General features: G+C 39.0%; 1 protein-coding gene across 6 annotated transcripts in view; it reads left to right on the top strand.

Moving 5' to 3' along the window:
• Positions 1–27,544, top strand: part of SIPA1L1 (signal induced proliferation associated 1 like 1) — a 383,207-nt gene that overhangs the window by 280,153 nt on the left and 75,510 nt on the right. For all 6 annotated transcript variants that reach the window (XM_018054010.1, XM_005686032.3, XM_005686031.3 and 3 more), the window contains 3 exons: positions 6,759–6,933; positions 16,489–16,592; positions 19,688–19,845. In XM_018054010.1, coding sequence (XP_017909499.1) covers positions 6,759–6,933; positions 16,489–16,592; positions 19,688–19,845 — 437 coding nt within the window. The remainder of the gene's footprint in view (positions 1–6,758; positions 6,934–16,488; positions 16,593–19,687; positions 19,846–27,544) is intronic.

Here is a 27,544-nt window from a genome sequence, read left to right as displayed (position 1 = left end):
ATACCTTTATATGTGTATAGAAGATAAAATGTGTCTAGAATATTTCCTTTACATTATGTCAAAGATAAAAATAGAATCTGTGCACATGTATATAAATAATTTTGACAGCATTTCAGACAGATTTTTTAAAAAACGATTTTCCTTCCCAGTATCCATATGTCATTTTTTTAAAGCAGTTTGATTTTTGTTGGTAAATTCCAATGAGGATAAAGTTTCTAATTAGCATGTTTTTCACTCCCAACACTGAATTTTTGTAATCTCTTTGTCATTCTTTTGGAGGACACTACAGTGATAAATCTTTAGGAAGTAGTTAAAACAGTTATCATGTTTATGAAGAACAAACCAAAGTAAATGCTGTCGATATGAATGGTGAGGATTTAAAGAATGAGTAAGGTCTTCATATCTAATGGCAGAATAACTTGCCTCAGATAAGTCTACCCGCTAAGAATAATCAGTGCTTTTAAAAAATAGATTTAGACTTTTGCTTCTAGAAGCATGGAATAGATGCATTTGCTAAGTACAACTACTGTATGTGACGCCAACGTGAATCTGAAAGGTGGAAAAGAAGGAAGCAGACTGGCTGGGGATCTTGGGATGAGGAAAGCCATAATGGCCACAAACAATATAAACTGAAATAAGAGGAACTTCTTCCACTGGATTAGAAAGCAAAGCACAACCTATAAAACCCCTGCAGCGTACATCACAGTTGATTAAGGACTTAAAGGTAAAGACAAAGATGTATACAGCCACCGTTGCTGTTCAGCGTAGTGCTAGAAGGTCTAGTCAGTACAATAAGGCGAGAAGAGGAAGGCATGTGGATAGAGGGAAGGAAAACGCGAACGCGTACCTATGCCAGGTACCGTGATAGTCTGTGTCCAAAACCCCAGGAAATCTACTGAGACGTGTTAGAACTGCAGGCTGTGTCCAGCATGGCTGTGTGATTCAGCATCAACTCCCAGACATCGGTTGGATCTCTTTTGATGAACATGGGGAAACGGAAAATAAAATACAGTACCATTTATCATCCTTCAATAAAAAGTGAAATAGAGAAACCGAAAACAGCCCCACACAAATATATCCAACTGATTTTTGACAAAGGGATAAAAATATTCAGTGGAGGAAAGGCAGGCTTTTCAAACAAAGGTGCTGAAACAATTACATAGACAAAATAATGAGCTTAACCTCACACACTATACAGAAATTTATTTAAATGAATCATAGGTTGAAATGTAGAACTTTAAGAATTAAAGATTTTAAAATTAAATAAATAAATAATTAATTTTAAAAAAAATCTGTGACAAAAACATAGAAGAAAATCTGTCACCTAAGGGTTAGTGAAGCGTTCTTAGATATAATATCAAAATCTTGGTTTAGAAAAGAAATAATTGAGAAATTTGGATTCATCAAAATTAAATCATTCTGCAGCAGTTTTTTCTTGGGGCATTTGCTGATTTGTAAGAGGCTTGGGGCTAAAGTGTGGCCAAAGTACAGATTAAAAGTTAGGTGGCTACTGTTTAGAGTTTTCATTGATTTCATGGGACCTGCAGAAATAAAAAACAGAGGTCAAGGATCACTGCAGAACTTGGATTTGCTTTTTTAAAAATCAAATTGAAATTCTAGAACTGGAGGGGGAAAAAAGAAAACCCCAGAAGCTAAAAATTGCAGCAAATGTTTTACAGAGCACATTAGACACAACAGAAGAGAAAAATGGTGAATTGAAGTTACCAGAAAATGTTTAATTGAATAATGTAGATAAGAAAACATGAGAAATACAGGAAAGTGCCTGAAAGACATGTGGGCCACAGTGAATACATATGTGTAATGGAATTCCCAGAAAAGAGGAAGAGAAATTAAAGCAGTATTTCAAGACATAATCAATGTCTGAAGAAATACCCCTAGAGAAGTTTCCAAAACTGATGAAACACACACAAAACAGAGTCAAGGAACTCTGCCTCTGGTAAGCAGGGTAGACACAAAGTCAGATATAGGTCCATTGTAGTAAAAATTGCTGAAATTAAATGAAAAAGAGAACAATCTAAAAATAGCCGGAGGAAAAAGTACATTCAAAGAACAATTAAGACAATTGGATTAAAATTAACCATTTCCTGAGCTGTAAAACATAAAAGGTAGAAGCCACATTTCTAGAATGCTGAAAAGTCTTTAAAAATGTAGACGGACAAATTTACAGTGGGAAAAAAATGGAACAGTGATCGTCTGAGGCAGTGATTGTCAGTTGATACAGGCATATACAGCAAATGGGAACCGGGGGGCTTGGGGTAAAAGAAATGTTCTGTATTTTGACTGAGTGTGGGTTTGTTAGAAATCATTAAACCGTATGCCTCAAACAGATGCAGTTTACTGTCCAGAAATTATATGACTTGAAAATGGAGGCAGATTTCTATTTCCAGCCAAGATTAAAAGAGAAGAACTAGATTTACTTTCCCATCTGAAACAATTTTTACAAACTAGGCAAACCAATGAAACATTGGTTTTTATGATGTTGGAGTCAGGCAACAAAGGACAATAGGAACCAAATGAACAGTAAAAATCACACCAGCTTTCAGCCTGAGTTCCCAGGCTGCTCAGCCAGGAGGGGCCACCCAGTCAAAGCCCAGAGGTCTCCCTGAGTGAAGACTGAGATGTGAGTCCAGGGAGATAAGGATTTGCTGAGCTGGATACTGGTGCTTTACTCACCCAGTCATGTCCAACACTTTGTGACCCCATAGACTGTAGCCTGCCAGGCTCCTCTGTCCATGGGGATTCTCCAGGCAAGAATACTGGAGTGGGTTGCCATGACCTCCTCCAGGGGATCTTCCTGACCCAGGGATCAAACCCAGGTCTCCCACATTGCAGACAGTTTCTTTACCATCTGAGCCACCAGAGTAAATGTGAGTATTTAAGGAAAGTATTTGCAGCCGGGGTAGGAACCACCCTAAGACTGAGTGAGGCAAATCCTCAGACCTCTGCGTGGCTGAGAACAGTGTCTGCTCTCAACAGGCAGCCTGGAAAACCTCATAGTTCCCATGGCATTGGGTAAAATCTTAGAATGACTTTCCCTCAATAATGGGACAGGATTATCCTCAAATTAAACAGTACTCTGATAAGACCTGTGAGTTTAAAAGGAAAAACTGAAAGGATTGGATTATTTCCAATTAACTGCCCCAGAGCAAAGCTCAAGCACCCCTCAAGGGTTCCTGACCCACGCTTTGAGCACTGCTAGATGATGAGACAGTTCACAGGGGAAGTTTTAAATCCCCCTATTAGAGCAGACAATTTAAAAAGGTCTTGTAAGAAGGGACGACATGGGGGGTTTTCTCATGATCTGTGCCACCCCCAGTGCTGCCTTCTGGTTGTGACGTCAGGAAGGAGAGGTGAAAGTTCAGAACTTCTTAAGAGGTCTCTGAGAACTTGGTAATTCAAACCTGTTTCTATTGATGGAGGGCCCTGACTATATCATGCATATTCCCAGGAACTCTGGGCTGTATAAGCCAGATTTTGCAGTACCTGCTTCTATGATTCTGTGTTAAAGTGCCTGTTTTATGAGAAGACAGCAACCCTGAATACTGCTGCTCCCAGCTGTGGGAGTCCATATCACTTTTGGTGGCTGTTGAAAGACATTTTCATCTCAAACAGAACCTTAGTCCTGTTGGATTGACCATAATCGCTTTTTACAATACAAACACTTCCCTCAGTGCTCCATGTAAACAGTTGATATGGAGTTGATAGGCAAGCATGGAACTGTAGAGCATGACTCCATGAACATCCGAAAGCAAAATCCTAAACAGTTGGATAAACCCAGCCTGTTTCCAAGATGGCTTCTGGCATCATCATAACTATTCTAATCGTTGCAGGAAAGTATTATCTATTCATAGATGTGTTTGTGTCTCAAAAAAATCCTGTTTTATATAACATCATAACAATTCAAGCCCTCCCCAAACCATAGCTCTAACTCCATTTCCAGTTGCTATTTGTCTTGAAATGTTCCTTATTATACTTATATAACTCCTCCTTTACAACTACTCATGTTCTGGGCAGGGAACAAGGTTGCTAACTAAGGATTCCTGGAACCTGAGTTCAGAGAATGACACCTACCTTGATTCCATTGCAACAGAAATCAAGGGTACAGTCATAGTGTCACCTTCAAGGATGGAGCACTGACATTCGGCACCATTTCAAATTGGAGGAAATTTGACATTCTAACAAATTTCCAAATCCTTCTAAAGGAGCTTTCCTTTGACAACAAGCAACTATCAGTCTGTTCTGTCTGTGGGTGGAGTCACCGGAATATGAGAAACCCACCTAAAGAAGGCAGCACACTGTCTCATTGTGTTTGCCTTCTGCTCCTGCAGTGGTTTGGGGGAAGTTTCCTTGCTTATCTTCTCTCCAAAGTGAGCTCTTTTGTATATATAAATAAGTGAGTCCTTTTGAATGTGGCACAGTGAAATCCTAGACCTTTATCTAAGAAGTTTAAAAAGCCACCCACAAATCCAGGGTCACTGAGATGCTTTCCACTGAACAAGTTTTACATTGTTGCATGAGAAGGCTGATCTGGGAGGCACAGAGCCAAATAGCAAATAACTCCAAGCTCCTTCCTTTCTCCAGATTGCTTCCTTTCTTTGGTAGCTCTCCCTGCAGGGAGAGAGTAAGGAGCTGGCTGTGTTAAGTACTTCTTTTGTAACAGACATAGAGCCTACCGCTACTGTTGAGACTTAATAGGATACTCAGCTTAATTGGAAAGCCAAGATGAAGGCTCCACCTGTGGGAGTTCCCTTCTATTAGTCACATTCAGACCTTTGAAGGAGCCCAACTACCAGTGGCATGTGGCAGGTTTTACTCTTTTCTTCTTCTTCTTTTTTTAATTGCATGTGGCATACCAAAAAAATGAACTAAATCCTAAAAGTGTTTCTGTTAATAATTAAAATGAAGCAGCAATAATGCAAGGTTGTATGCTATTTTTTAAAAATTCCAACATCGGTAGACACAGTTACTTGGAGGTTTCAGATCTGGAACTTTGCCCTGCACTCACTGGACTAGGCAGAGGAGAGTCAATTCTGCACAATTACAGAACTCCTAAGCAGCTCTCCAAACATGTCCACGGGTCATGTAAAACTTCCGAACCTTCCTTGTCAACTAGTTAGTGAGGAGAGGCCAAAGCAAGCAGGAGTTCCCTGATAACGTTTTCTAGTTAACCACCATTCTGAACCATTTGATTTGGAAAGTTGAAAAGAATTGTTTAGGTTCACAGTCCTCTGTGTAAAACAGTAGGAGCAGATATGTTTCCGCATTCAGAAAGGTCCAGATTTAGAAGGGTAATAAAATGCTTGCACTTAGAGCAAGTTCCATTGGAATCTGGGGCAGCACCCCACCATCAAACACGTTAATATTTCCAAAGATATGAATATTCACAGGAAGGAGTAAGTTGAATAGCATTCATTGTCAGCTCATAGGAAATTTTGCTGCCAGATATGTTTGCTTAAGTTTGGTTTATACCTTTCAACTTTGGAATTGCAAATAAGGCGCTGTGGACGTATGTTGGAGTGACAGAAATACAGCAAAACAAGCCTGATTGAATCCTGGTTATATTAAGTAGAGCCAAATCACAGGGTTGACAGTTCATGATCTTGTGTGTCTCTTACTGTTCCCTTTTCTGAACTTCTCTTTGCCTATTGGTCATATGGGGTAATATTTGCAGGCTTTTGTGAGGAAAGCTAATGTAATTTAGTCGCTAAACAGTGATTGGCAGATAGTGGCTGTTCAGTAAATGTTCGCTATTAAAATTTTGCCTCTTCCCCCTTTCCTTTTCTGAGATAAAAATTTATTGATAACAGTAGTCGCAGTGCTAGTCTGTAAATAGGCTTCACGAATATGGATTACCCTGATTTCACTGGAGAATTAAATGTCTAAATTTTAATATAAAAATTCATTTCTTAAATGACTAATACAATTTTAAAATTTGTTTATAGGATGACTAAACGTTTCAATGATGAATACATGTTTTGATTAATGTTATATTGAAATTTCTTGAATGCTTTGTTTTCATTGTGATTTGCCATATGAGGGCCCCTTTTAAAATTTCTATTTAGAGACTCATCGTTTAGAAAAATAACTTGAAAAGTACAGTGTTGATGATGCTCATGCTGTCACAAAGGTATAACCAAGGTTTATAACTTAGTGTATTGGAAAAATGGCCTTGGGAGATAAGCCTTTTCCAATTTTACCTCCCAAAATTTTAAAAGAACTTTCATGGGCTTTTAGTGCAAAACAGTTTAAAGTATATTTTTGTAAAAGAAAGAAACCCACAGACAAAGAAAATAAACTTGGTTGTTTGTTTGGTAAACTTATGGTGACCAAAGAGGGACGTATACACAGGACCATATAAAATAGATGACCAAGGAGGACCTACTGTATAGCACAGTGTACCCAATGCTTTGTAATAACCTATAGGGGAAAGGAACCTAAAAAAGAGCGTGTGTGCATAAGTGTGTGTAATTGAATCACTTTGCTACACACATGAAACTAACACAGTGTTGTAAAACAAGGTTTTTTTTCCCAAAGGCATCTTTTGTAAAATAGACCTTTACTATTAAATTCATAAGGCCTCCTTTTTTTTAAAAGGGGAAGAACAAAAGCAGAAGGGTTTCAAGAGAAGAAAGAGGTTAGCTACTTGATGGGCATATGGCCTACAGGACTTACTAGCATTTAAGTGGGCAGAGTGGATCTGCCTATATTTATATGCATTGTATCACCTGCCTTCACAGCTGAACTATCAGCAGAAAGTAGGCATCATGTACTGCAAAGCTGGACAGAGCACGGAAGAAGAGATGTACAACAATGAATCAGCCGGCCCAGCCTTTGAGGAATTCCTCCAGCTGTTGGGAGAACGCGTTCGGCTCAAAGGATTTGAGAAGTATCGCGCGCAGCTTGACACCAAAAGTAAGAAATACTTATACCCTCCTACCAGGCTTATTGTCCTCCTGCTGTGTTGATGTTCGCCTGCTAAGTTACCCGTAAAACAACACTGCCACTAACTGTAGAATACTGCTGGTGATGGGGGAGAGGAAGCCAGTCTCGGACAATTGGCTTTAAGACAATTGAAGACCATAATCAAAGCATTTAGGACTGGAATGTAAAAACAAGTAGTGTTATCAGAAGTGTGAAAGATAGGAAGCAATGGATGGAGATGATGCAGAATTCCTCCTGGATAGTGTTACATAAGCTTCACTGTATTTAGCTGAACATTAGAGTGACTAAAAACTCCTGCAACTTAACAACCATCTGATCCTAAGCCCCAGAAGTCTTGACTTTCATTAACGCGTTTCATAATCCTTGTCCATATCTGTGTAGTCAGCCATTGTAGGGTTTTCTTAATCACTTTTATATTTTACTGTCTTGAGATGTTTTTGTTTATTTTCTGTTTTTACTGTTGCTAGTCTAACTTAATCTCCAAGCAAACAGGCTTCTTAGCTTTGGTATTAGTTTGGCTCATAAAATGTGTTGATTAAAATCACACTAGTGCAGCAGTCTGTTTATCGACAGCTCATAAATATAGAGGTTTGTCCATTCCGTTTTCCCAGGTGGTTAATAAAAGAGTTAGGTTCTCAAATATCTAGAATATGTTGACTTCTGCTGTGTGTCTGTGTGGAAGCAAATTTTAAATTTTATCTCAATATCCATCCATAGACACCTGTGACCTGTTTTTCTTTGAGAGGGTCTTTGGATTAGCACATCTGTATTGCAGTCTATAGTAATCACTCTGATTTTCTGTACAGGAAATTAAATAAGGAGTCAAGTCATGAAAACAGAAAAGCATTCATAAACTCCACTGCAGGGAAGAATTTCCTGTTGCCATGGTTTTGCTGTTGCCAACTTGGAAACGACATGCAAGAGAGCCTATGAAAAACCATAAATAGCCTAGACTCTTAAATATTATTTTAACGTTCCATACTCTGCTTGCGACTGCAGAAAATATTAAATCTCAATATGCCCTTAAATTCTATCAAGATATTCTGACATTTACTCTGTAATTCATTCACATTGTCCCAGTTTGTTGTGTTATGTAAATTATAATTACCACAAAGAGCTATTAAAAGGGTCTGGGAAGAAAATGTAATAAGAGCCTTGATTCTGTCAATGAATGGTCAGAATTGGAGTTGGTAAGATTATTTATCATTTCCTGGTCCTTCACTATCTCCTGGATTTTGCTCAAACTCATGTCCATTGAGTCCGTTTATTATTTGTGTATTTACACGTTCCTAGCCATCTCCCTCTCTCTTCGGAGAAGGCAATGGTACCCCACTCCAGTACTCTTGCCTGGAAAATCCCATGGGTGGAGGAGCCTGGTGGGCTGCAGTCCATGGGGTCGCTAAGAGTTGGACACGACTGAGCGACTTCACTTTCACTTTTCACTTTCCATGCACTGGAGAAAGAAATGGCAATCCATTCCAGTGTTCTTGCCTGGAGAATCCCAGAGACGGGGGAGCCTGGTGGGCTGCTGTCTATGGGGTCGCACAGAGTCGGACACGACTGAAGCGACTTAGCAGCAGCCATCTCTTGATGAAAGGACAATATGAGAAAGGTAGATAGCAGGGCCATTCCTAAGCAATGTGGCATCATGTAAGGGAGTGGAATAAGCAAAATAAGCACTTTGCACATTTTGCCCCAATAACTGCAAAGATCTTGATTAGTAAACTGCCTCTAGTGACACATTTTACAGTTACGCAATACATTAGTCAAGGGCAGGTTCCTTTTCACTGAGCTACTCTCCTTTATTGCCCCCGGTAACCTTCTGAGGCATAGCTCCTGAAAAGGAGGGTTCACAGGTTCCTTTTCTGTCCTTTCAGAGGGTCATTCCCTGAAGTCATTGAAAAGTAGGAAAGTGTTTCCACTCTAAAGCTTGAAGAAGACGGTATGCATATTTATCTCTTACTCCCAGCTGAGAAGGACTATTGACATCATAACTGAAGGGGGTATTAAACAATAATAGACCAAAAGACATAGGGATCAACCAGCCCCTGCACACCCCAGCAGCCTTCTGCTGGCCATGACACACCCAGAGATGAGACTTTGTTTGGTGTGCTGTGAGATGATCTCGCCACACCTTACCTGATCTTAAATTGTGCTAAACTCTTTCAATATAATGCTTAAAAAGAGAATTTCCAGAACATGTGTTCCTAAAGGATCTCTCCCTCTCTATGTGACAGTGTAGTTGCCACTTGGATCTGTGGATTTGTAGTCTTAATCAAATTCAAACATTCTTTGCCAAGCTCATTTTATTTTTCTGCACCTCATCTTCTGAATCTCCAATTATATATATATTAAGTCACTTACTAGTTGTGATTTAATTTTCAATATTTCCCCCTCCCCTGCCCCCGTGCTTATATTTGGAAAATTTCTGTTAATGTTTTTAAGTTCACTGTGTTTTCTTTTCTTCCCGTGTTTCTTAATCTGCTATTAGTCAATCTAGTGAAATTTTTATTTCAGATATTATGATTTTCAAGTCTAGAAGTTGCATTTGGGCTTTCTCTCTCTTTTTTTTTTTTCTTTTCTCTGCCCCCTCCCCCCCTTTTTTTTGGAGTAATCTTATATTTTCCATATTCTTTTCATTAGGTTCATGTCCTTTAAAGCCTTGAATGTATTTATAATAGCTGTTTCAAACTATTTGCATGCTAGTTCCATCATCTCTGTCATTTGGGGTTTCCTTTTAACAGATTTTCTCATGCTTTTGAGTTACATTTTATTTCTTCATATGTCTGGTTATTTTTGATTGGATACTGGATATTGTGAATGTTTCATCATTGAGGATCTGGATTTTGTCCTTTTCTTTAAATAGTGTTGTTTTATTTTGGTAGGCAATTAAGTTAGTTACAGAACAGTTTGATCTTTATTTGCTCTTACACTTTTTTAAAGCATGCTGCTGCTGCTGCTGCTGCTGCTGCTGCTGCTGCTGCTGCTGCTGCTGCTGCTGCTAAGTCGCTTCAGTCGTGTCTGACTGTGCAACCCCATGGCTCCTCCAGGCCATGGGATTTTCCAGGCAAGAGTACTGGAGTGAGGTGCCATTGCCTTCTCCGTTTTTAAAGCATAGTTTAAAAAAAAAAGAGTAGTTGTTGTTGTTCAGTCACTAAGTTGTGTCTGACTCTTGGCAACACACCAGGCTTCCTGGTCCTTCACTGTCTCCTGGAGTTTGCTCAAACTCTTGTTCACTGAGTAAGATGTGCCCTCCAACCATCTCATCCTCTACCACCCCTTCTCCTTTGGTCATCATCTTTCTCAGCATCAGGGTCTTTTCCAGCCAGTCAGCTCTTCACATCAGGTATGAGGTGAATATTCGGGCTCTTTAGTTCCTCTTCACTCTCTGCCATTAGAGTGGTATTAAGTGCATATCTGAGATTGTTGATATTTCTCCCAGCAGCCTTGACTCCAGTTCGTGAGTAGTCTATACTCTCTGGCTAATTTACTGCTCTTACTAAGGCATGACTTCTCTTGCACCTGAATACCAGCATATTCAGCAAAGTATCTCTGCTATGGCTGGTCACAACTTCAGTGTCTTCCAGGCCTGTGTGAACTGTGAGAATTGTTTGGCTGACAATTCTCTGGTAATTATTTCCCCAATAGTTTCTCTTTCCTTTCTTTTTTTGAAATTGAGGTATAATTGACATACAACATTATATTAGCTTCGGGTGTACAACATAATGGCTCCGTGTTTTTGTATATTCCAAAATGGTCATCATAATAAGTCTAGTTATGTACCTGGTGGGCTGCCGTCCATGGGGTCGAGAAGAGTCGGACACGACTGAGCGACTTCCCTTTCACTTTTCACTTTCATGCATTGGAGAAGGAAATGGCAACCCACTCCAGTGTTCTTGCCTGGAGAATCCCAGGGACGGGGGAGCTTGGTGGGTTGCCGTCTATGGGGTCACACAGAGTCAGACACGACTGAAGTGACTTAGCAGTAGCAGCAGTTTTTTTTTTTTCTTGTGATGAAAACTTTTAAGATCTACTCTCTCAGCAACTTTCAGCTATTCTGTATAGTGTTATTTACTATAGCCACCATGGTGTACCATGATGCACCCTGATGTTTTTTCTTTCCCTGGCTTTTGGAACCCCACTCTATGCCTGTGCAGCTTAATATTCAGCCCAAGACTCAGGGGAACCCCTGTGCAGATTTCTGGGCGTCTTTCACTGTGTCGTTTCCTCCTCTTCAGTATAGTGCCCAGCAGATATCAGCCACACCTCAGCCTTCCAGACCTCCAGCATGTTTTGGCTTCTCTCTTCAAATCCCTACTCTGTGTGATTGTTTTGAAAGTACCTTCCGGTAGAAAGCTGGGTAGGATCATAAGGCTCATCTCCTTTGATACTTCTTCCTCCAAGATCACTATCCAGTGCTGCCTATTGTAAGATGTCTTGAGGGGAGAAAAGTTGTTTCAGATATTTTGTTTATTTTTCTGTTTATTTACAGTAGGAGAGCAGGTCCTGTACCAAGTGCCAAAGTCCTAGATAGTTTCCATATGTCATCTCATTTAATCTCCGCAAACTCTGCTAGATGCCAGTCATCCCCATTTTACAGACGAGGCGTCTTTGGATTAACTAGGGTGCCCGAGGTTAAGTATTAATGGGAGAGGCCATATCCTGGTGTTATGGTTAGTGATGTATTCAGAGAAAGCATAAAAGTCGAAATAAGGACAGTGAAGCCCAGAGCTGTGCTTTGTGGCTGTGTCATCCCCTCTCTTGAGCCCTTGGGCTAAAATTACTCCAACAATCTAAAGAGATAGCTCCACTTGTCACGTATTCAGATTTTAGTGTTTTGGTAAAAGAAAGAGAGGCTCAAGGAAAGGAAGGTCTGGTGAAACTGTTGAACCATTTCTTCTTATTCCCAATTTTCTGTACGAAGTCGCAATTTCCCATTCCATAAATAAGGACTTCCAGCAAGCAAGCTACATTTGTGTCAGGGGTTGGAACAGTTCTGCAGTGAAAAATCTTTCCAGAGTGAATTTTTTTCTCCTTTTTTGTTTCCTTATTGGGATGGCATAACCTCTAGATAATTGCCATCCCCTCCCACTACAGTAAGTACAAAAACAAGCTTCCCACCAAGCAGTTTGTTATTTGAAAGCTGGAGACCACCCTGATTTTTAGTTGTGTATGTGGACTATTATTTGGGAAATTATTTCCTGAATAAGGTGCGTTTGTCAAGTCAGCATGCAGGAGACTTAGAAACTCTTCAAAAGCATTCCTTCAGAGCTCTGCCTTCATTCATTTGCCACAATTTTAGTGAATGCATGTGGCTTCCCCCATTTTTCAGCAAAGTTATAATGATCACTGAGTTTCAGGGTCTTAGAATAGATTTAAGACTTTCCATAAAGAAGATAAATCCTGTATTTCTGATATTTAACCTTTGATAAATAAAAGAATAAAACTGGCATTATTTAAATGCTTTGCACATTTAAAGGACCGTTTGGAGTTGTAGAGACTGATGAATGAAGAAAAGTTTTTTTCCCTCCTTAACTTTGAACTGTGTTATAGTATCAAGTTTTTCTCTTGAGTGTTACTGAGATGCAGTTGGCCAAGAAATTGAAATATGTAAAAGGCCCTGTTTAAGGCAGCTATTTATCTCAACTGCAGAAAATTCTGAACTCCAATCAGCATGTTTCTTAAGCATCTTTTATGGGCTACTAAAAGTCCTCACAACAGTGAGAATATTGAGGGGCAGAGAAGTAAAGTGACTTGTCTGTGGTTATTTAGCAAATGATGCTGGAGGTGTTGGAATTCAGATCGTCTTACTTCCAAGTTGGAATCCAGATAATTGCAGGTATTTTGCAAAGTGCTCTGTATGTAGAAAACAGACTGATTCCTTAAGTACCCACCCCACATCATTGCTTATCTTTTCCTCACAGGATGTTAGTGGTTTTAAGAAGCCTTCGGTCCCAGGCATGTACACGTGCACACATGCACATCCCTTGAACTGACACAGTGTGACTTCTCCTGTCACGGCAAAGGGTGGTATTACAGACTATTCCCATCCTCGGTGAAGTAAGCCACCTCCTGATGATGGTTAAAGATAACACTGAAGAAAATGCAAGTAAATATGGTAGATGCCAGAGCAGATGGGATTCTTGCTTTTCCCAAATACTTGGTGAGGAGATGAAACAGTAGTGAAGGGCAGATGCATGTCTCATCTAAAATGCGTGCCAGTGTTCCAGGCGTCAGTACTTGCTCCTGACTGTGCTCCTTCCAAGCACTGACCTCTGCATCCCCAAGCCCTGAGGCAAGCTTACGTACTAGGGAGAGCTGGAGTCTTTAAATGGATGGTCCTTAGCAGCCAGCTGATGATTACGCTATTGGTATTTCAAACTATGGATGATGATCAGTCCCACTGCCTGTCTGAGATTTCGTCTTGTGCACTGTTTGTGTTCTACAGGGGCGAGGACCTTCACAAATTAAGCCTAAGCTTTCTTCATTCTGTTGACTTTCTTAGTCTGCCTGCATTTAGTTCATGAGATTTATTTTCTCCTGGTAGTCGTAAATATTTTAAAACTAGGAACTTGCACAAAATCAAATGTCTTAGGCTTGTTTTCCTTTATCTAGCTTTTCTCAACTCAAATCTGTTGGTGACCAGGAAGTGATTATGTCAAAGTCGAATTATTTTCCTGATTCAGATTTGTACGCATCCACCTTTATCATCCAAATTTTATCCCCCTTAAAGCAAAAGACTTTCACCAAGAGAAGTCAAGAATGAATACGACATTAACCATATCTGAAACTGCTTCTACAAACTTATTAACCTATACATACCATCTTTAAATAGAAGTGCCTACTGTAGGATATTCTCACTTATCTACACCTTTTCAAAGCAGCTGAAAGGAATATTGTTATCATTCCTCAATTACTCAGTGCCTTCTTATCATCTAGTTTGAATATTAGAAATTTTACTTTCTATGACTTAGTGTAGAGGGCTGACCTTATTAGTGGATACACGCCAGTCACTGGTAGTATAATTTGGAGGCAAATCACGTGATTATCAAGATGACCTACAAGATGCCTGAATTTATTTTTTAATTTTTAAAGCTCCATACACATATGAAGGAGCGTTATCTTCTTTTTAGCCCTCTTCTGTAAGCATATTTTCCCTTTAGAAATTACTCAGTACATATTCTTTTCAACCAGAGGAAAAAAGATTTTTGTCGCAGTGATCATCTTCTGTGATTTTCTTTCCTTTTCATTCTGTTTAATTCTGATGCCTTATTCTTCAGAGAATATAACAAACCTTCATTTTCCATTTTCTCTGATAAAGTTTAGCAATGCTGTTGTATACATAGTAATTTCAAGATTTTTGAATTCCTTTCTTCTCAGAGAAGAAAATTTCATTGTTTTGACCCTAGTTTCCATCACTGAAAGTTTTGAAACAGCTTCCAAACTGTTTAAAATTATCAGCAAGGCTGGGATTTTCAAAGCTCCCCAGAAGAAGACTGGTCATATAGCATCTGTTGTATAAAATGCACCAAGTGTAGGAAAGAGAGAAAGGACAATAAATATGAAACAAATTATCTTCAGGGTCATCTTCAATCTTCTTTCATGACAGTAATGCCTTTAGAATTAGAAAGACATATCAAACAAAATGTAATAAAAAATCTTTTTTTTTTAGTTCATTAATTTTGCTTAAAATTGATTTGAGACACACGAAAGTATTCGTCAGGTTGACACATGGACTTGAAAGTTGCAAAATGTGCCTCTGAGTTCTGAAGCTATTTATATCAAGAGTCTTTAACAATGGATACCTTCTTCATACTCAAGACCTGTCTTAAGTTGGGCAGTGATTTATTGTAGTTAATTTGTAGTTTTTTGTGGTAGTGGTTATTAACATTTAGAAGATATTTTTCTTGGGGAGTTAGGTTTTGGTGCATATTTTTGCAGTTTTTCAAAAGTAGTCCTTGCTTTATTCTACATTATCTTGATTTTAAAACTGTTGGCATTTTATGCCCTCTTCAAAATTAAGATCCTCTAAGAAGCTCAAGGTTGAAACTCAGGGCCCTAGAATATCTTAGCAAATCTCTGCAAACTGCTGTTACGGTCTATTCTTGGAACAGTGCCTAAGGTCGGTGCAGCTACTGCGTTAAAGTCCCCTAAGGGTATTTATTAAAATAGATCATTCTGCCCAGCCCCACACCTACGGAGCAGTATTTCTGGACATGGGGGATGGGAGGCTGCCTTTCAAGCAGCCCCTCAGGTGACTCCAGGTACACTCCAGTTTGAGAACTGCTGCTTTATGGTACATGCCAGAGGCTTTGACTTGCTGCATCATTCTCAAAATGCTCCTCAACAGTATGGTTGATGGAGGATTGAGTTTACCCAGAATGAACGCACTTCCGTTCATTTTGCCTGTAAGTCCAGGTCCTTCAAGGCTAAAGAGACTTCCCTTCAACTGGACAGTTAATAATTCTCTTTGGTTTCCAAGTGTTTACAGATGCATTGATTTGATAACAGTCAAGGAGGTCAAGGTTTTTTTTTTAATAAGGAAAGTGAGCACAGACACACGCAGTCTTAAACTATTAGACATCGCTATAAAACCTTTGTTACTCTGTGTTACAGTCTTGTTAAGTTTCCATCTATTTGTTAAGAGCAAAACAATGGTTCTCCTGCTTGAGTCAGAAGTATTGGAAAACAGGTCCTGAACTTGAAGTCTGTGGGCAGAATTCAGGGGTCTGTGAACTTGGGTGAGAAATAATTTTATATTATTTCACTGATCTCTAGTTGAAATTTAGCATTACCTTCAATAATGAATCTAGGCAACAAATCAGAGCAGTATAGGCTCCACCTGTGATTTTACCAATCGAAAGTATAGGTATTTTCATACCATATTGTTGTTGGAGGTATCTCAAGATACTGCTTATGCACTTCACTAGGTCAAAATTATAGTATTTATTAGATTTACTGCTAAAACTTGTTACAGAAATCTTATGCTATTACATCATTTTAAAATTATTTTGATAGCAGTATTTTTTAATCCATTGATTTCTGTTGAAATTTATGTATTTTGTCTTTGTTGTTGTTTAGTTGCTAAGATGTGTCCAACTCTTTTGTGACCCTATGGACAGTAGCCCACCAGGCTCCTCTGTCCATGGAATTTTGCCGGCAAGAATATTGGGGTGTGTTGCCATTTTCTTCTCCAGGGACTCTTTCCCACCCAGGCATCGAACCCATGTCTGCTGCATTGGCAGACAGATTCTTTACCACTGAGCCCACCTGGGAAGCCCATATTTTATCATACCTATGCATTTACAAATATTTTTCTAAGAAGAAATCCATAGGCCTCACTAGACTGCCAAAGGGGGTCATGGATAAAAACTCCTATACCAGATCTTGTCTAGGATCTTTTCATCCTAAACCATCTTATGTCCCCACCCCCCTTTTGAGATGTCTCTCTTAAATGAGCTGTTTTTTCCTATTCTTACAATTGTCTCTCTCTCTCTCTCTCTCTCTTTTTTTTTTTTACTGTAGCTGACTCCACTGGAACCCATTCTCTGTACACAACATACAAAGACTATGAGATCATGTTCCATGTTTCTACCATGCTGCCATACACACCTAACAACAAGCAACAGGTAAGAGATCCTTGTGTTTTCTGTGTTTTTTTTCACCCTTCTTTCATTTCCCCCAGAAGGCAAAGTGGCAAGTTTGTAAAATCTTAAACCAGAATTTAATGTTGCACCTGTCACAGCAGCAGGAAGCTTTGTACTTGTGTGGAAGTACTGAAAACAAATGAAGAGACACAAACTCTAGGTTAACAGCCACCTGGATGGCTTTGTGAATTAATCATTTGCTTTTCACCCAGGAGGACTGAGGTTTTTCTGAAATCTGAAAAGAGCAAGTTGAAGTCATGGTGATTAGATGACTCTGCAGGGTTACAGAGAACACGTATGAGTAGTTGAAGTTTCACCTCAAGAGGCCAGTGTACAAGGCAGGAAAGTGCTGCCTTGTTTCATTTCAGATTTCAAAGGAGGTTTCCTCTACTTACTTGGAGAAAAATTCAAAATAAATGTCAGTGGGATCTCAGAGAAATAGTTTTTGGTTTTTTTTTTAAACATATCCTTCAGGGAACAGCATAAGTAACAATTGCATTTGTGTACCTCATATGCAGATTTCTTTTGAAAAGATCTAAAAGCACCATGCCTATTACTAAAATGTAGTCAGTGAGATGATAAAATGTGGAAACTAAGAAATGGCTGATGGTTACAGAGCAAGATGGAAACTGGCAGTATCGTTTCAAAGAGTATGTGGTGGTAGTTGGTTTTTAAAATGTTTTAAAACAAATGATACCAAGTTGAAACTTAAAAGACCCAGAGAACTAATAGACTCTACTTTCAATAGCTCTTATAAACACAGCAGTCTTAAATCACTTCTGACCTTCAAACGGACATAGATTTTATTATTGTCAATTGTTGTACTAACAGAACACAGGCCAGCTGCAGAATGAATCACATCCTCTTTCATAGAATTTAACAAAACAGGGATCAAACCTAACATGTTGTCACATAAATTTGATTACATCACACATGTCAATAACAAAATCTTACCTCTCTTGATTCTCAAAGTAATCAAGAGTAGGAAACAAAGCAGTGAGTCAGCTATAAATCTGAAATAAACCTATTTTAAGATAAAGTCCCTGATCTAGAGTTTGTTGACTGTTCTATGCACATTCCAAATGATAGATTTCTTAGAGGAAAATACCGTGCTAAGAAAAATATACTAAACTCATTCTGACCAGACAGTAGAGAGATTTTAAAAACATTAGCAAATGATCTTTAAAGGGAAGATGAAGCCTTATTCTACCTGATTACTCAGTGGAGAAGGGCTTCCTAAGTGGCTCAGTGGTGAAGAATCCACCTGCCAATGCAGGAGATAAAAGTTCCACCCCTGGGTCAGGAAGATCCCCTGGAAAAGGAAGCACTCCAATATGCTTGTCTGGAAAAACTCACGGACAGAGGAGCCTAGAGGGCTACAGTCCATGGGGTCGCAGAGTCAGACAGGACTTAGGGACTAACCAGTGTTCAGCAGAGGAAAGTAATGTGGGGGAGGAGAGGTAAAACATTCAGTAACAAGATGCAGTTGTTTATATCCAGCTATTTATAAACTTATTTAAGTTAAAGTGCTGAGCTGAGTTAGTGGACATTTAAGTGAACAGCTATCTAAATGATTCAGTTTGAGGTCCAGTCAAAACAAAAGTATTATGATCCTAAATCAGAATGAAAGAAATAATTGGTAGTCTGCATATTAAGAAATTTTAATTCTCTAGTTAAAGAATTTATTGTAATCTACATAGATCACATTATGGTTAGAAAAACCAGAAAGAATGTGTCTTAAAATCTTTTTGCAGGTATTGATTTATAAACCTTGTCTTTTTTTTCATTATATATATTGCAAGATGGATAGATGGATTTATTTCTGTGTGGGTCGTTTAGTAAGTAAGATAACATATTAAGCCATATTTTGAAGTAAGGATGACAATACATCAAAAAGCAATGACCTCCATGTATGAATGACATATACATAGATAGATTGTATTTGAGTTAGATGTGTTCAAGATCCTGAATAGATTAATAATCTTTGATAACAGGTATATTTTATTTAGCAGTCAATAGGGAGTAGCCTTTATGTCACATCTGATAATATAGCATGTTTAGAAATGAAGTAAACAGCCTCATTAAAAGATAATTTGGGATGCTTTAAAATTCCTAAGGTAAAAGTACATTTCACAAACTTCCTAACTCCCAATTCTCAACCCTAATCTAATGCTGTTGTTTCTCCAATATCGGCCGACAGCCAATACTTGATCATTGATTTTACTGGTATGTAATCTGTATAAGTTAAAGTCACTGGAGAAATTTTTCTTTAAGATTTATAAATATAAGTTTTTCTCTAATGAATAGTTATGTAAAGGCCTTGTTTAGCTGTTCTCCTCCTGGTAGGAGCTTTCGTGTAATAAATACGAATAATACAAATTTTGTTCAGTTTTTCTTCACATGATTGAGCTAACCTGCTTAAGGACCCCTCCCAGAGAGGCACTGACCTGGGATGATTCATTCGGAGGGTCTGAAATTGAAAGCCACCTTCCCTGAACACCTTTTAATGTGAAACAGAAGGTGGTCTTAAGCAGCATTCACTGTAATTAAAACAGTTATTTAAACCTGAAATTTGACCTGCTATAAAACTGTTAGAACTGTTAGAATATTATTAATTTCTGCATCCTCAGCTTGTGCCACAAAAAGTATTATCAGAAAACATCTTAGCCCCGTTTCTTTAAATGAAGCTAATGGAATCAGAACATAAATTGTGTTGTAATTACTTCAGCCGTTCTCATCTTTTAAAAAAATCTTCCCCGTGGCAAGTTTCTTTCTTATACAAAAATGGAACAAAACTGTTGTTATGGAAACTGAGGATTTGGAGACGCTAGGACTTGGCGTAATATGCTAGAGATTGGTTAGATCTATTTGAATGGACTATGTATTTTATGCAAATTTCTGAATATTCATTTCTATAGTCTTCCTTGGAGGAGATGGTAAGACATGCTAAAATATTGACAATAGCTGTGTAGATTTCCTTGCCTAATATGAATGTTTTAAATACAATTGCAGAAGGGAATCGAAGAGGAAAAAGCAGACCTTCATCATTTATGTTGTTTGCTTATGTTTTCTTTTAGCTCCTAAGGAAGCGGCACATTGGAAATGATATTGTAACAATTGTTTTCCAAGAGCCGGGAGCACAGCCATTCAGCCCGAAAAACATCCGATCCCACTTTCAGCATGTTTTCGTCATTGTCAGGGTTCACAACCCCTGCACTGACAGTGTCTGTTACAGGTAATGGCTCCAGAGGTGGCTGGATGGGCATTGGTGGGTGGTCACATCGAAGGCCCCATCCAGCTCTTCGGAAGCGGCAATGGGAAATCTATCGCTATTTATTTCTGCCTTTAAACTATGCATGTGGATGGCCAAATTCACAGGATGACGTAACCTGGTGGCACTGACATTCCCTAGACATGTTGGTTAGACACCTGCTGTTTCCATTCGCACCTCCTCCTTAGGTGGTGTCCCTCATCCACACCATCTGGTCATCAGCTAATTACTCATACTGCTAATTATATTTTGCTTTTGCTATGGCAGAAGCAGAGAAGAATGATCATAATAAGTAGGAAATAGTGAAAGTGAAAGTCGCTCAGTCATGTCCAACTCTTTGAACCCCATGGACTGTGGACTATACAGTCCATGGAATTCTCCAGGCCAGAATACTGGAGTAGGTAGCCTTTCCCTTCTCCAGGGTGTCTTCCCAACCCAGGGATCAAACCCAGGTCTCCCACTTTGCAGGCAGATTCTTTACCAGCTGAGCCACAAGGAAAACCAAATAAGTAGGGAAGAGAAGTTTAATTTTTTTTTAATTATTGCTATTATTTTAAAAAATCCAAACCTTTGCTTCAGGCTGACTTGATTCACTGTAACATTTCTGACTTCAGTCTTAGAGGCTTTGTTAAGTGTTTGGTGGAATTGTTTCCATGTCCCTCATTGATATAGTCTCATGAGTTACAGAATTCAAGGTCTACCTGCAGTGGCCTCTGCAGGAATCCTGGAGGGGATTAGTGCTGAAGAGAGTAAGAACCTGTGATGCTGGATTGACATGAGTGTCATGCCAAGAAGATGTTTTGAGGATGTTCTGGCATGAGTAAAATGTCCTAAGAGGAATCTGTCCTTTTAAAATATGAAAGTTTATTGTAGTTTTGCATCCCTAAAATTTGGGAGACAAGGCTTTGTTAATTTTGAATAGTTCTTTTTTACTTAATGTAGCCATCTATACAGAAACTGGCCAACCTAGGCTGCTAATTGGTTTGTTGTGAAATCTACAACTGTCTAATCCTAGGGGTAAGGCAGGTTAATTATAGGAGAACAAGCAAGTTCAGGGAACAGAACAAGTCAAGGTTACTTCTACTGACTGCCGTCATCCCTCCCTATTCCGCAGTAACTATGTCTGATGAGCCCCCGTTATAAGCCCAGCTCTAGTTTAGGTATCTTATTTGTATTATTACCTCATTCAATTTTTAAAATCTATGAGGTGGCTTCCCTGGTGGCTCAGATGGTAAAGAGTCTACCTGCCATGTGGTAGACCCAGGTTCAATCCCTGGGTCGAGAAGATTCCCTGGAGGAGGAAATAGCAAACCACTCCGGTATTCTTGTCTGGGAAATCACATGGACAGAGGAACCTAGTGGGCTACAGTCCACGGAATCACACAGAGTCAGACACGACTGAGCGACTTAACACTTTCATGAGGTGGGTACTGTTTTAATCCCCATTTTCACATGAGAAAACTTGAGCGCATGGGAATAGGTAACTTGCCTGAGGTCAGCTGGTACTGGGCAGAGTGTAGGTTTGAATGCACCAAGTCTGATTTTAGAGTTTTGTCTCTTAACCACTCTACCCTGCTGCCTCACTCCATGCCATGTGAAATAGGGTCTTTGCTGCCCCTACTACCAACCTGCAGGCTGTTCCAGAATTTCTCGGATGCTGAGTCTATGTGAAAACTCCAAACCAAGGAGGTCTGTAGTTTCCTAGACTCAGTGGGTAGAAACTCAAGCAAAGGAAGCCTAGATCTAAAGCCCCTTAGCAAGACCATGGTCTCCAAAAGCTACGTTAGTTAGGTGTAGAAGGAAAGAATTAATGTAGAACATTTGACTGTAATTAGGATGGATAGCTGAGTTTAGAAACTACACCCAAGCGATGGAAACGTGCTGTGTACTGGATTCCTGCAAAGGATTTCATACAACTTTGTGGACAGAAAGCTAAATCCTGTTTTGAATCATCTCTAGGATGTTGGGGAATGGAAAGCTATGTACTTCTTTTAAAAAGAGATTCTTCTTTTAAAGGTCTTTGTCTTAGTGAATTGCTGTCCAGTAGAAATACAGTGCAAGTCACATATTCATTTTGTATTTTCCAATAGCCATATTTTTTAAAGTAACAAGAAACAGGTAAAATTAATTTTAACAGTAGGTTTTTGCCCAGTGTAAAGTGAAAGTCCCTCAGTCGTGTCCAACTCTTTGCGACCCCATGGACTGTATTTTGACCCAATAATATATATTATTTACCTGTGGTATCCAAATATTATAATTTCAACATATAATTTTAAAATTTTAAAAATTATTGAGAAATTTTACATATTTTTGGACCAAGACAAATCTCAAGTGCGTTTTTGACTTACAGCTCACCTCAGTTAGGATGCTCAATTTTCATTGGAAATAATATGTATTTAGATGTCATAAAATTTTGCAGTTGGAAAAGTATATTCATGATAGCTTATTCCAAACATACTTTTAAAAGACTTTTGGAAAACTGAATCAAGTGACAGTTTTTAAAATTTAATATGATTTAGTACTCCTTGACTATACCAGCCACATTTTCAGTGCTTAATAGCCACTGAAGTGTGTCCAGTGCAAGGCTAAATACACTGATATAAGGAGGAAAGATGTCTGAGCCTTCTTCAATACTTGACGGGTAGAGGAAGTGGTATCTATTTTATTCTTTTCAAACTCTCCTCCCCAGCCTGAGAATCATGATTTTTGCTTGCTCTTTTTTTTCTCTCTCTCATTTTTAATCTCTTACCTGGAGACCGCATATTCTTAGCCTACCTTGTGATGCTGGATGCCTTTGCAGGAGGACCCTGAACACCCCAGCTCACAAGACATGGGCTAGTCTGGAATTCCCTAGTTGCCAAGCTTGCTTGAAGACCCAGTACACTGAATTTTGGAACTACAGTAGTGATCTTTTCCTGTAAAAAACTTTAGGTACCTGGGTTTTTCTCCGTCCTTCTCAAATTCGGGTCGACATGTTTCCTGAAGTATGTGGTGATGCCAGATGTTTATAGGCCCAGAATAACTAGGGTACCTCGCTTGTAGTCTTTAATGCTTGGGAAAAGGATGTGGTTTATTTTCTCATGAAAACGTATTAGGAAATAGAATGGAAAATTTGTACCAATTTTAAGATAAAATGTGGATCTTCAAAGAGTTTTCATACATGTGGGGTTTTCTTATACCCCAGTCCCTCCCCCAAACTACTAGGGATATGAATTCATAGACCTCTTTCATTAGGGATACTCTGGTAGGAAAGGTTGGAGATACATTTAATTTATACAAATTTTATTTAAATCTACTTTTAATTTTATCTGTAAGAGATGTACTTAGAATATTCAAATGCTGTTCCTCGTTTACAGTCTCTTGTTGCAGGCTTTCTCCACTGTGAACACTCAACGTTTATTTACTGACATCTACTTGGTGCCCAGAGTGTGGACAGTTAGTTCCTCGAAGGAGTGTCTTGCTGTAATTGTGTAGAGAAATGTGGGGTCAATACAGGCTAAGGATACAAAGAATGTTTAGCCGGGAAAATAGGATTCAGTGTATGTTGTGTAGCACAGATGGTGGAATTCAGTGGCAAATTAGAAATAATTCTATGAGTCAGGGTGTGGATAGCGGTGCAGATGGACACATAAACAGAGGAAGAACACTGGTAAGTACAGTAAGAAGGCTGTGTTGTTGGAGAGATTAGTGGGCTGTAGAGGCCCTAGGATTCTAGGCCTTCAGACAACAGTATATAAAGTATATAAATAGACTTTTAGGAAAACTTACTCACTGTCAACATGCAAAGTAATTTATATACAGAAATGTAAAATTTAGAGTTTATTGTTACTCATTTATTTTTTCACTGGTTCTTTGCAGCCCTAATCAAAATATGCTAGGCAGTATTCTAGGCTCTAGGATTCAACAGGAGAGCAGAGAGGGGGGAAAAAAAGTCCCTATAGTGAATATGGAAATAAGACTCTGAAATAATGTGTGCTGTACCACCCTGGGAACTATAATAGACTGTTTATACTGGAAAAACTGACTAATCCAAGTTAATTCCAGAGTCTAGTTAACCTTGAATAGTAGGCATAGCCAAGAACTCAAGTTAATCACTAAGTCTGAGTACTAAAGCTTATCCTCATAGCTGATAAGAGAGCCCCTTGGTCTCTATTATTTCACTTGTGTCATTACACAGAGCTTGATTGTCTGATTTCAGTTGACAGAATAGATTAGAAGCAACAAATCAGAAAGATGAACCATTTAGTGACAAGGATGTACTGAAAGCATCAATAAGTGATGACTGATAAGGGAGATACAGAAAAATGAGTCATGTTTAATGTACAGATTTAATAAGCATAGCAATCCAAGGTCATTTGACTTGGGACCAAACAACCAAATGTGCGCCATTCACCCCAAGGGCCTCAATTTATAAAAACACAGTGCAGAAATTTTACGACCATTTTTTTAAACAGCTAATGAATGGATGGATCTAGACATTGATCATCAAAGGTTGCAAATATCATAAAAAGAGACAAATGTGTGTCTCATAATGGAAGAACACAACCCCCTCTAGGAATCAGTCTTATCCCTCTTTCTAAAATTGAATGTGAATCTGATCAAACATCTAGAGAAGCCAAGTTGCAAGAAATATAAAAGACTATAGAACATGTTTTTATTCAGGAAAATTCAGGCTCTGGACAACTCTGGAACACATAGCCCAGTTTCTTCAACAAATATGTTGCAAGAAATAAAGAAGGTGAAGTGAGAAAAGTAGAGGAGCGTTAACAAAATTCAAAATTTTAAGATTAATTAATTGCAATGTATGAGCCTTATTTGGATCCATTTCAGGCAGACTGTTTAAAAATTTTAGAACATCTTTAACAGTTGAAAGTTGCTTTTTGATGAAATTAAAGAATTACTGTTAACTTTAAAACTACTGTTGTAATAAGTAGTTTTAATAAATACTCATCTTCAAAACAGATGTTAAATTGTGGTCAGGAGCTATGTTTAGGAAGTGTATATATATATATATTATTCCTCTTAGGAAGATTTCCATATTCAGTGGTTAAGATGTAGTAAATGTTGAAATGAGTTAGTATGATGTAGTGCAGAAAGCACTTTGAACCAGACCAGACTGTTAAACATCTCAGATCTTAAATTTCCCTTTCTGTGCAGTAGAAGACTGCTTGACCCCTACCTAAAAATCCCCTAAGTATCTGGTGTAGGCAGGGAAGTGTGGTATATGCACATTAAATGACCATACCTTTCTTCTTTCCTTCTCTTGAATAAAAATACATAAATATGCAAGCTTCAACTGTGTGTCTCACAGTTGAAAAATCAACTGTGTCTCAAAAGAAAAATCAAAGTGGGTCAAGTGGTGAGATTCTTTCAGAAAGTCTATTCCCAGCCATCATTAATCAGCATCCTTCTTGTCCCGTATGGCTGCCTTTTCTATGACAAGATTCTGAAAATGTCACTCTTGGTGCTGAAAACCATTTAGGCAGTGTTGAGACTCCCTGGCATAGCCTACCACATGGAGTCCTTCAGGTCTGGCCTCTCTTATCCCTCAGCGTCCGCTGGCCCCTCTCCCAGTCCTCCCATTCCCACCCCCTACCTCCCCATCATGGGGCTACTTAACAGCCCTTTCTCTCTGCACATGCCACTCTCTGGGCAAGAGTGCCTCCTCTCACACACACCCTGGCCCGCCTTCATCCAGGAATGCCTGCTCTTCTTTTCTCTGGGAGGGCTTCCCTGACCTCCCAGGACTGGATAAAGTATCTTTCCTGGTGTTCCAGTAGCATGCCAAACTCTCTCCAGGAGAGTGCTCAGCCCAGGAGAGGTAGCCCCACACCAGGCTTTGACCTTCTGGAAGACTGAGCCTGTGACATCCGCCCTTGGTCCTGGCATATAGTCAGGTGTTGGTGATTGAAGACTGTTAGCAGTAGAGATCCCCCAGGGAGGGGACGGTGGGTACCCATTTGTTCTGCTGCTCATCTTTCCTGTCCTTTGCTAGGGTCTGCTTTCTTGGAAAGCTCCCCAAGTTGGCAGTCTGATCTGAGCTTCTAAACTCGACAGTTTTGATGCTAAGTCCCCTTCCTTTTAAATGTCATTCTTTATTGCTGTTGCCATGGTGCTTCAGAAGTCTTACTCTTCTCACTCTTTCATTGAGACCTCTGTTGAGATGTCTCTGCAGCATTCCCATGTATCAGCTTGCGACTTCATCCAAGGTCTTTGATGCCAGCAAAGGCCCAGGCCCGCTGGCAGTGGCCTAATGGTGATCTCTTTGGCTGTGTGACTCTTGTAGATGGTCCCTTTCGCAAGCACCTTAAGAGTGGGAAATTTAAAAACATAGCCCCAGGGAAATTTAAGAACATAGCAGGGAGTAAATGTGGTCTTGTCACACTGCCGGTTATCCAGAAGCTCAGATTCCCATCCTGGCTCACTCTAACAAGCTCTGGAAAAATTGTTGTTGTACTTCTCCGAGGCTGTTTCCTGGAGAAGTGAAGAATGTGCACCAGCTGTTCAAACGGAGGTTCAGGGATGTGTCAAATGACAGAGTGAAAGAAAACACCTTCCTGGTCCCTCAGTGGCTTGAAGATGAGGGGAACAGAACAGATTTTTGTGTTAAAATGAATATAGATACTCTTCAGTGGAATGTAAAATCAAGATGAATGTTAAGATGAAACTCAAGATTCTGTTGACAAGAGTTTGAGGAACCCTGACTTCGCTTAAGTATCCTCCCCTCACCCACTGCTAACTTTCCATAACCCTTTCAGCTTTTGATCTTCTGTCTGTCATCCAGATAACCCACTTGAGTAGATAACCCTCCTAGTCCTTGACAGTGCTGAGCATGTAAGGCATGGCTATGATTTTAAAGAATGTATTATTTCTCAAGAGATACAGTATTGCATACTAGGCTAAGTATGGCCAAGTAGCTCTTTGGAATGTGCTTTTTAAAATAGCAAAAGCCATTTATAATTAATTCATCTCAAGTATCTATATATAGCACACTGAAATTCTAGAAAGGCTTCTTTTCTTACGAAGGCAAGAAAAAAAATTTCTTTATACTTAGCTTAAAACAGACCTTATTATCAAGAGTTCAGAATTGGTGGCATCTAAATTAATGAGCTTTTAACCTTGCAGAAAACCTTGAAAGTTAGATTTATCCAACATAAAGCCCTTTGTTTGAAAAGAGCATTCTAGGGTATCATCTTCCTCATCTTCTTCTGTAAGGATTCTATTTCTAATGATGCAAAGCTGATTTTAGTGTCTGTATCATTTACCTCCCTACTGTGATGAATCACTGATAATTATATGTTAAGGGTTCAGGTTTCTTTCCTCATAGTTCATTCTTGAGTCTTCTAATTATTGGAGGGTGTTCAATAAATGTTTGTCTAACGTTCTATTAGCTAATAAATAGATCTATTAGGCAACCCATGAATTTAAGGGGCAAGTGGATGGATGGTGCCCATATCAACACCTTCTGCTAAGCATTTTTCTCTCCTTGTTTAAAATAAAATCTCTGCTGTTTCTTGAGAATAATGATATGAAATTAGCAAGAGAAGAAATTGTCCATTTAAAAAGGAAAGATATTAAGTATTTCTGGGTCCTTCTGGGATTCCTCTTAGAAAAGCAAGTGAATCTGGATTTTCGCATCATCTGCTTGACTTGGAAAAAAAAA

The sequence above is a fragment of the Capra hircus genome, chromosome 10 (assembly GCF_001704415.2).
Source record: "Capra hircus breed San Clemente chromosome 10, ASM170441v1, whole genome shotgun sequence".
In the NCBI taxonomy this organism is placed as follows: Eukaryota; Metazoa; Chordata; class Mammalia; order Artiodactyla; family Bovidae; genus Capra; species Capra hircus.
Note: the sequence above shows the minus strand (reverse complement) of the source record. Positions and strands in the feature narration are given on the sequence as shown.